The 10,887-nt window shown below is 34.6% G+C and overlaps 1 protein-coding gene across 2 annotated transcripts; it reads right to left on the bottom strand.

Annotated features, from left to right (window-relative positions):
- Positions 1-6,397: 6,397 nt before the first annotated feature.
- Positions 6,398-9,999, bottom strand: LOC114372245 (eukaryotic translation initiation factor-like). Of its 2 annotated transcripts, none has more exons than XM_028329718.1 (5): positions 9,748-9,999; positions 9,228-9,402; positions 8,989-9,129; positions 6,828-6,893; positions 6,398-6,748 (listed from the first exon to the last, which is right to left on the bottom strand). In XM_028329718.1, the coding sequence occupies exons 1-5, from the start codon at positions 9,933-9,935 to the stop codon at positions 6,701-6,703; spliced, it is 618 nt and encodes a 205-aa protein (XP_028185519.1). In that variant the 5' UTR covers positions 9,936-9,999; the 3' UTR covers positions 6,398-6,700. The 2 variants fall into 2 exon arrangements, with proteins under 2 accessions (XP_028185519.1, XP_028185520.1); XM_028329719.1 differs by having other exon boundaries at positions 9,004-9,129; positions 9,748-9,996.
- Positions 10,000-10,887: the final 888 nt, after the last annotated feature.

The raw sequence follows: 10,887 nt of genomic DNA, 5'->3' as shown, positions 1-10,887 counted from the left end.
GATAGGGACTGGGTATTCATGAGCAATTTTTGGAAGGAGATTTTTAGGTTGCCCGATAACAAACTCAAGTTTAGTTCCGCCTATCACCCTCAAATGGATGGACTAACCAAAGTTATTAATCGGACTCTAGAAACTTATTTGAGGTGTTTCGTGCATGGACATCCAAAACAGTGGGATGAATTGGTTACATTGGGATGAATTTTGGTTCAATTCCACCTATAACGAGTCTATTCAAATGGCCCATTTTAAGGCTTTATTTGGGAGGGACCCTCCCATGATAGTCAAGTATCAGCCAGAGTCGACAAGGGTGCAACAGGCGGACCACATGTTGATTGAAAGTGATGCTATTTTGGAAGAATTGAAGGTAAATTTGAACAGGGCCCAATAGAGAATGAAGTGGTTGGCTGATAAAAGAGGCGTGAAGTGGAATTTAAGGTGGGGGACATGGTTTCCTTGAAGGCACAGCCATATAGATTTAAATCAATGGCTAAAAGGGTGAATGAGAAATTAGGCCCAAGGTTTTATGATCCTTTCATGGTAATAGAAAGAATGGGACAGACTGCTTACAAGCTGAAACTACCACCGGATGCTAAAATACACCTTGTGGTTCATGTGTCCCGACTGAAGGAAGCTGTTGCAGTTACTGGTTTGTGTCAGAAATTGCCTGCAGCTTTGACTGCAGAATGGGAACTGCTGGTAAAGCCTCAAGAAGTGGTGGCAGTGTGTAAGCATTTAGATGGAACGGTTCAGGGCTTAATCAAATGGGTGAACCTGTTTGAACATGAAAATACCTGGGAGGATAGTAAGGTGATTGATATGGTTTTTCCTGATTTTCACCTTGAGAACAAGGTGCAGCTTGCTGGAGAGGGTATTGTTAGGCCCTCAATTAAACATGTTTACCATAGAAATAGGAGGGGACAAGTGGTAAAAAATAAGAGGATTGTAGTGGAAAAGGAGGGAGTAGGGAATGATTAAGAGGCATAACGGAAAGGGACAGGTGGCAGGGAGTGAGTGGAGGGGGAAATTTGGTTAGCAGAGAGTGTGAGGTATTTGGGGGAAGGGATGATTGGAGAGAGAAGGGGGAGAAATAGAAATCTGTGGGGTTGGTTGGTACTGGGTGTAAGTGGGTGGCTCATCTCAGCAAGGTTGACTTCCTTTCTCCATTGTTTTAACATTTTGTAAGGAGTATAGTCTCCATTCCTTTTACATTGTTTTATCAATTAATAGAATTCCACTCAGCCTTTGCCTTACTGAGTGTTGTCTACTTCACTGTTACATTCATATTGTGTTCTTCTGGTTTGGTTCCTAACAAGAGATTTCTGGGTTGTTGGAGGTAAAGGTATTGACCAGGCTTAACCTCATAAGGTTAGATTTGGATGATATAAAGAGTACTTTTGCATCATTGTGCAAAGAGCATTCTCTAAGGACCAAAATATTCAGCAAGTTACAAGTTGAAAAGGGTTCAGCACAACTGTTTTCACTTGCAGTAAAATGGACATTAATGAGGTGCAAGCATTTCAATGCTGGTAGCTGCAGAGATTTTAGAAGTTTCAAAATCATAAATTTAAAAGCTTAAGAAATGTCAAAGACCAACAGGAAAAAATGAGAGGGTCAAAATAAATGCGTATGTTTTTGAAGTTGAAAGTTATTTGTATAGTTAACTGTTGGACATTGTGATATGCAACATATTTCATGACCCTATTCAGGAGTTTGGACACTATTGGATGGTAACCCAATAAACGAAGGTTAAGCAGTTAAATGGAACTATCCCAACCAAGTCGCATTGTGGTTTTGTCGCGTTTGTTGATATCATGGACAAATCCGGCTGATGTGATTAAAATCACAGCCGCAGATAGTTAAAAAACCTTGATATTGCAGTCGAAATCACAGTTGCGGACAGTTTTTTAAAACCCTAATCCCGACTTGATAGAACCTGAGATACAAACTTGTTAAAATTGGCAAGCCTTCTGAAGTCAAAGCAAGAGCCAGATTGAAATAAATAGATGGTAGTGGGACTTTTTCAAAGGTTCTTCCATCGTTTGGACAAGATACAAGTCCTAACTGCATATCTTGTGTCCATAAATTTCATTATATGAAGCACAACAAAATCAGGCAACCCACTCAACCTGTCTCTTACACTAGTCATCTTCTAAGTTTCTTTTCCTTCTTCTTCCATTGATACCTGACTGATCAAAGACAGTTTCTTTTTCATTTAAAATAATGTTAGCTTGTAATGGAAAACCTTGGGAAAGTGATTAAAAAAGCAATATTAACAAACCAACCCACAATAGAGAATGTCACGAAGGAAGGTAATAATAAAACAAGGTAAAAACTGAATAATATGTAAAACATCTCCACGTGTTTAAGGATGGATTTACTAACCACTTGTAATGAATAAAAAAATTGTATGTTTCAAACACATTCCCCATAGTGACAATTTCTTAAAAAATGATTCATGTATCATAACCATAAATAAGAAAAACACCTAAAAATATAAACAAGCAATGACAATCAAACACCCTATAATTTTTTATAAGAAAAGAGCACCAACAAGAAAGGAACATTGATATATAGTTAAGCAAGGAACATTGATATAAATTTCAGCATTTTATGACAACAACTCTGATTAGTTGGGAGTTCTGAAGTAAGTATTCCACTGCCCTCTTTAGTTCTTCATAAGATATTTCTACGTATGGAATCATTTTAACTTTCAATGTCTCCAATCTAACAAAGCGTGGAGGTTGAGTTCTCATTGTAGGAAGATTTGACAGCTCCTACAGAGTGAATTGAAGACATATTTTAATTGATTTAGTGAAATGCAGGATTGAGTATAGCAAAAACAAACTGAAGTAAAGTATGAAAAAACAAACTAAAGTAAACTTACTTTCAGTAATCTCAGGGTATCAGAAGAAAGTGTCAATATCTTTACATTAGTGAAGACTTGCAGCCAGCCTATGAAGACTGAATATGATATATTAGTATCGGTGTCAATAGTTCCTTCTTCAAGACATGAAAGATTAGATGGGGAGGAGAGTGGTTCATGACTGACACCATAATGATCAATGATTGTGAGAGAACTAAGATTTGGAGTAGAGAGCACAATTTTGTGTTGAAAGGTGTTCCGGAGCTTCAAACTGGAAAGGTTAGAATTGGATTTGAAGAGTACTTTTGCATCACTGTGCAAAAAGCATTCTTAAGGACCAAAGTATTCAATGAGTTGTAGATTGAAAAGGGCTTTCCGCCGCAGCCATTGTCACTTAGAGTAAAACGGACACTCTCCAGCTTTTCAACGCGGGTAACTGCAGAGATGTTGGAAGCTCCAAAGGAGGGCCGGAAGATGATGATCTACAAAGCCAGAGAGATGTCAAAGACGGACAGGAAAAAATGAGGGTCAAAACAACTGGGAGTTGCGAGGATTGTTAAGTAGTGAAATGGAAGCATCCCGAGCAGACAGAACCTCAGATGCAAATTTGTTAAAACTGGCAGCCTTTACAAATTCATGGTGAAACAAAGTGAGAATAGTGAGACGTTTCCAAAGGTCCTTCCATTGTTTAGACAAGATAAAGTCCGAACAGCATATGTTGAGTACATAAAATTCATTATATGGAGCAGAACACATTCAGGCAACTCACTTAACCTGTTCCTCTCCTCTTCTCTGTCTGTCTCTTCTACTTGATTTCTGTCTCTTCATCTCCTTAGTTTCTTTTCCTTCTTCCATTCGAAGACAGTTATAACCATGGGAGAAGGGGACATGAAATCAGAGATACATGAAATTTCATATTATCTTATCTAATAAACTTTATCTAATCAAATCCAATAAGATGTAGTGTTATTTAATAATATATTATCTAATTAATTTAAACTAATTCTCTATTCTAATTTGAATTTTAACATTTATTAATAGGATATTTATAATTTGTCACATATTATGCTATATCTTTTCACATATTTTTATTTATTTATTGTATTTGAAATTGAAATTTTTTATTTTACTTTTAACATTTATTAATAGGATATTTTTATTTTTAAAAAATTATTTTCAAATGGTGAGTTTTGGGTATTAATTGAGGGAATCACGTATTTCTTTAAATTTAATAGGGTATTTGTCTTCTAAAATTTTTATTCTCATTTTTATTTATTTATTTGTTGTAAATCATTTCTTGAAAGTTAAATTTTAAAAAATTGTTGCAAATGCTTTCCTGAAATTGAGAATAGTGTATGAATACTTTTTTTTACAGCTAGTATATGAATATCCTAAAATCTTAATAATTTTGAAACAAATGCTTATTTATTATTTTTTATCTAACTAATATATTAAAGATTATACTTCTTTTAAGTCCATTAAAGATTATCTTTTAGTACAATGATAATATTCTTGTGCATTATACGATGTGTATTCAAATTAAAAACGTTCCAAAAATAAAATCGCAAATGGATGAAAATCGATACTTTTTTTGGATTATTTTAGATTTTTTTTTTTATAATGGATACAGTTCAAAATTTAGATGATGTTTTTAAAATCAATCCAAAACCGCATATTATACTAATATTTAATTTTACTTGATAGATGTGTTAAACTTTTAATAATTATAATATGTAATTAATAATTTAATTTTTAATGAGTTTTGTAATATGTGATTTTTTTATTCATAAAAATTTAACTGAGTTAGATCTCAAGGATCACTAGAACTAAATCAAACTTTTATTACTCAGAAGTCACATCATAATAATTCAGTCAATCCATAACAATGGAAGAAACATTACTTGAACCCATATTTTTTTATAAACCAACCAACTAGTGAATGGTATGACAAAATAGGCTCAAAGGAAGTTTTTAATTTTCATGTCTTTGATTTCGTCCCTAACTTAGTGTCTTGAGGCTGTAAGAGCTAATATAGCTCAAATTTGTTTTCATATAGGTTTTTAGCTCCTCTTCTTAGTGCAATTCACAAAAAAAAAAAAAAAAAGATTACTTGAAAGTCATGTCCTTTTGAAATGAGTTTATTTTTTATCAACTAAATTAATTTTTATTGATTTATTTATATTGTTCAATAATAATAAATATATAATATTAAATTAATTTTTCCATCACATCAAATTATTGTCTTTTAAATAATATAAAATATCTCTTACACACATATTACGTCGCATCAAATTATTGTTCTAGCACCTAATCATTTAAAGATGTGCTCTTATGTGTTTGCTTAATTTTATTTCTAATATTTTTACTAGACAATAAATTAAAGAATTCTTTAAAAGTGAACTCAAAAGTGAATTTAATGAAATAATACATGAGTTATTTTAGTTAAAATTATTTTTTATCTGATTTTGTTATATGTAATTTAATTCATCAATGAAAACTTCGTTTAAGAATGTAAAGAATTTGTGAAAATGATTTTTTTAGCTATATTAGAAAATCCAGTAAAAAAACAGCTATATTAAAAAATAAGTACATTTAGTTATCTTATATTTTTTCTTATCAATGAATGAATTCATATCTGAATAATATGTTATTTTTATATTATAGTAAATTGAGTTTCTTTAGTGAAAATTTTAACTGATTTTATAAATTTTTAGTAATATAAAAAATTAATAAAATTGTTAATATTTTTTTATACATACAAAAAATTACTCCATCCACAATTCATACGTGCGTTGCATGGGTTATTGTTAGTTCTATAAATGATACTCAGTTACTAAAATATTTCAAAGTCGTGAATAATAAGTCCATAGCAAATATTAGTTGAAAATGATTTTGAACAACAAGCAAAACACCACACTACGGACAATTTATTTATAGATTACAAAAATTGTATGTCAAATTAATTTTTCCGAATTACGTGTTACCACACATCAATCTTTCCAAAATTTCATTTTCTAAACTAACCTCTTAAATAGTCCCTAAACTTTTGGCGAAACTTGATTCTTGAACTTTAACGAGGGACAAAAACAATTTTCTTTTTTCTAAAATTCCAAGACCAAATTGATCAAAGTAAGGAAACTAATACTTTACTTAAAGTAAAAGGATTGCAAACATAGTTTACCGTTATTATTTAGTCCTCATGTCCTTTATTGATATTATTTTAAACTATTGAGGAAATTAATTTAGAGACATATTAAAGCTTTGAAAAACTAAATTAGTTATCAAAATTTATAAAGAACCTTTGTAGGACTAAAATAAAGCTATATTTAAAAAAAAATAATTAAAGAAAACACAAACACGTTGGGTTTATATTATCTCCCTTACCATTTCTCATCACCATACCATATACTTCGTTTTCATGTATTTACACATCAACAACAGAATACTCCAAACTAGATGAAGCTCGAGTTCATCTTAATTTTAGCTCAGGGTTATACACTCAACAGAACAATGTAGGTTCGATCACAATTATGATTGAACAAATAACTCATCAAACTCATGCTAAACTTGTGTCGACATATTCAAAATTTAAAGCTTTTAGAATGTGACCAAAAAAACTACCAATGAACTCTGAAGAAAAATTTGACAGACCATTTCAAAAATGAGAAGAGTATGATAGTATCAACACCCAAAAGTGGGGTGAGTGAACAAAAATAAAACTAACCCCCCACCAAAGTAGTAGCATGTTCTTAGTACATATGGCACATGATAAAGATATCAAATATTACAGCCTTGCCAGCAGCCCAGCACAAGTGCAAGAAGATGCTCCTGCGGTGTTTATACGGTGTACCGACCCTTTGTTGCTCCTTTGCTTCTAGAATCATCCTGCAGCAAATAGAGTTGTAAGAATCATATATATTTATGCATTACATTAGTCAATCAAAATTTTTTAGCACAAGTTTACATGAAAGTTGTATGTTATCTTGTCGTTAACATCAATGATTTCCTTCCACTTCCTTCCAATGCTCATCTGCAAAAATAAATTCCATGACAAAATGGCACACATCAAATGTCATGCTGAGTTTTGAATGAGTCAAAAAATATATACAAGACTTTTGGTAAGGAATATTGTTGCACTGCACAATTACAATTGGGGATCCTAGACAGTAAAAATATGATATGTTTACACTTTCAAGATGAATCAGTGTCCAAATAACATTAACAGATGTATATTTAAAATGTAAAAAACTGTTACCAAAAAGAATGTAGAAGGTTTTTTTACAAAAGGAAGTGTTGGAGTTATGTATAAAATATCAGCATTAGAAAACTCACATACATTAGTACAATGTAACAAATTATAGATCCTGGTAAAAGTAGAAAGCTGTACAAGAATTCTTAGTTGGTCATTTCCTACAATTTTTCGCTCATATCATGCACACCCTATTTGCTTCTGTCATTTTCACTCCTCCAACAATTTTTCACATATTTCTTTTCAAAAGTTACAGACCATTGACTGATTGACCACGGATCAATTCTCTCATCACCAGTGAATACACACTTTGTTTCATTCTTTCTCTTTTCTTTCCATAATACCCTGATCCACTCCTATCAACTGACACAAGAGCTCTTGAATCCTGGAGTTGTGGGTGGGGAGTGGAACATTTAATGGGAAGTACAAGGATGGAGTCCTAAGTGGAGGCTTTGGAGAGGGTGGCAATGAGCTGGAGTCAGTTCCAAAAGGGACTGGATGCAAGATAGGAAGCAAGATTCCCCCGGAAAAATTCACGCATGGATAGGTTGCAATTGCAGGGCAATTTAAAACTTTATTTCTACCGAATTGGTGTCAAGGCTCAAGTTACAGGTGACAGAAATCCCTTCATATTCTGTTGTGTGGCAGGTGCTGGACATAAAATAAGTTGCAGGCAAATGTGCAAAGAGTAACATTGAAGGTGCAAGATATTGTAATTCAGCAAAACTTATTTGGTTTCAGGGGAGCAGGCATAGTCCTCAGGTGAGAATGGTTGGCTGGGCTGGGAGAAATCAAAATTCTAATTTCGATGATTTGACATTGATGTTGAAGGTGGATGGTCAGACCAGAGTGCTTAAGGCAGAATCTGAATTAATGAAAACCTTGGCATCCATCAGGCTCAATAAGGATGCATGGCAGGATCAAGGACATGGATTCATTTTTGAACTCAATCATATTGCTGATAAAAAATAAAAAAAAATATTGCTGATCAACCTGTGAGGGAGATTGAAGAGGCAGCCGCATCCATACAGGGTGTTTTAGAAAAGTATCAAGACAGGATAATGCAATAGTGATGAAAACAAAGGCTCAAATTCCAAATTTAAGCAATAGAACCTTATGGTAAAGGAGGTATTTACAGCCACAATAGTAGCAATTATGAGTTTAATACAGGATCATGCAATAGTGATGAAACCAGAAGGCAGAGCAAAGTATTGATAATTTCCATGTGTCTTAGTTTTTTTAATATCAATTATGTGCATATTACAAATTTATTCAGTTTTTACATTGCATCTGCACCTGCTATCTTCAGTGTAGCAGCCGTTTGCAGTTAGATATGCTGCTGTAGCATTTTTTGGGGTGAGTGGTCCATGCCACCTTCTGCCATTAACTACTTAGGGAAAAATACAAAAGCACATAAAATCTAGAGTTGTGCTTATCTACATCATCATTTTTCATGCCTTGCAGAGGAACTACAATGGCAAAAATACTCCGATGGAAAAGGATATGAAAACAACAAGCTTAAAATTCTTTTTTTTATAAGCAAACAATACATTGTGGATTGTAGTAGCAAGATGTCAGCAATGAAAGTAAGAAGTAATTTAAATATTTGATGCATTTTAATGAGCCTATTATCTTCAACTCTCTTGAACCTCAATCACTAAAAAGAGACCTCCTAAGACAGCAAAAGTGACATGGATAGGACAAATTGATTGATGATTTGAAGATAGGAGAGATAGTAGTGAATCCAACCATAGCTTTTATTTGATGTTTCAATACCCTTCATTATCTAGATTCTATAGATTCTACACTAGGAAATCATATACAGACAAGAAAATAGACAACATAACATAAATTTCAATTGCATAGTATCATTTACAAGATAATAAAAAACCTGGGCAGCTTCATTTGCTGCTGTCTTTGTCCACAACGAAAGTTTGTCCTGCCACTGGCGCACACTAGCAACCACACCACATATGTCCTCAGCATCCTCAAATTGTTCCCCAATCAAAGCCATCATCTATTCCGAAGAACAATCACAAATAAACAACAGATCTCACCTCATATTCTCTAAACACGAAAACAAAACCAACCAGCAAAAAACTAAAAAACAATTACAGTTTCAAGCCACATGTTATCAAGGTTAGCCTTCCTGCCGCTGTTGCTGGTGATAGACCACTTTCCTCCATTGGCGCACTCTGGATCTTCCCATTTAGGGTCAATCCCAGTCTTGAACAAGTGAAAATCGGCATTGATTTGCAACTTGCTGGGCTTGAATACCTGATCATACAAACTAAACCAGCATTTCCCACATCAAATTCATTTCTTCCAATAATTTACCAACACTCCCAATCTCCAAATAATAATAATAATAACAATTAAAAAAACAAAAAACCATAAATCCCCATGTAAGGCAAAATAAAAAATAAGAAAGATTAAGACACATTAAGATTTTCTATCCTAAGATCCATAAAAATCAATTATATTTTTTTAAATAAATAAATCAGTGCATCAATCATTGAAACCCATGATAAGAATTCATAAAATATAAGATTTGAGATTGCATGCTTAGATTCCCTTCATCTAAAAAAATGAATATTTGGGAGAAGAAAAAGGAGGAGGAAGAGAAATTCTATACCACCAGAACTCTTCAACGGTGTCGAAGGTGTAGACCTTGCGAAGAGAGGTTCCCCAAGCAGCGCCTTGCTTGGGTTTGGATTGGTTGTCGCACCAAAACGTCCATTTTCTCTCCAGTTTGTGCTTCAACCCTGCCTCCGGCGCGGCTGCCTCCGGCGCCGCCGCAACCACTTCTTCGCTTGTTGCCATTTCTCTTTCTCTCACACAGCAACGCTAATACGAGTGAGGTTATGCTTTGAGGGCTTTCGTGTGTATTTGGACCCAACTCTGGCCCAAAACGTAACATATACTCTCATGTTGCCTTTAAAAAATTATAAAATAAGTTAGGCTGTTGCTAGGTGCACCCTGCAAAATTGCTGGTGCACCCAGAAATTGAATGAACTTCCTAAAATACCCTTCATTTAAAAAATAAAAGTTAATATATTTTTTTAAAAAAACATTTTCTTCTTCTTCCGTTTTAAAAAACGTTTTCTTCTGCGCTTTCCTTCTTCTTGCATGCACCCAGCAACCTCCCCGCAAGCTTCTTCTTCCTTGGTTTCGTTCTTCTCCTTCCTTCCAAAAAGGTTCGTCTTCTTCCTTCGTCTTCTGTGTATACAATGGCAAGCTTCTTCTTCAACGCTTTGAAATTTGGTTCCCTTCTTCTCCTCCACAGGTATTGGCATCCTCCATTGACTAGCTTTGTTCGTTTCTTCCGCCATCCAAGTTAGTGTTCTAACCTCGTGTCTTCATTTGGAAGCGTTAATGGCCGTAGGATAGACTACATGAGTGATGTGTGGTGGCTGAGGTTGAAGACGAAGGTTCTTCCGCGAGAAGAACCTTCTTCCACGCATGTGGAAGGGGCAGTTGGATATTGAAGCGGAAGAAGGAGTTCTTCCGCGGGAACCTGCGGAAGAAGGGGGAGAAGGTTCTTCCGCGGGTTCCTGCAGAAGAAGGTTCCGAAGGTTCTTCCGCAGGATCCAGCGGAAGAAGGTTCCGAAGGTTCTTCCGCGGGATCCAGTGGAAGAACTATGTCTTCCGCGAATCCCGCGGAAGAACCTGCGGAACCTTCTTCCACCGTCAACATTTCCTGGTCGCGGAAGAACCTATGGAACCTTCTTCCACCGACAACATTTCCTGGTCACGGAAGAACCTGTGGAACCTT

The sequence above is a fragment of the Glycine soja genome, chromosome 10 (assembly GCF_004193775.1).
Source record: "Glycine soja cultivar W05 chromosome 10, ASM419377v2, whole genome shotgun sequence".
Classification (NCBI taxonomy): Eukaryota; Viridiplantae; Streptophyta; class Magnoliopsida; order Fabales; family Fabaceae; genus Glycine; species Glycine soja.
This window is presented reverse-complemented; position numbering and strand designations above follow the sequence as displayed.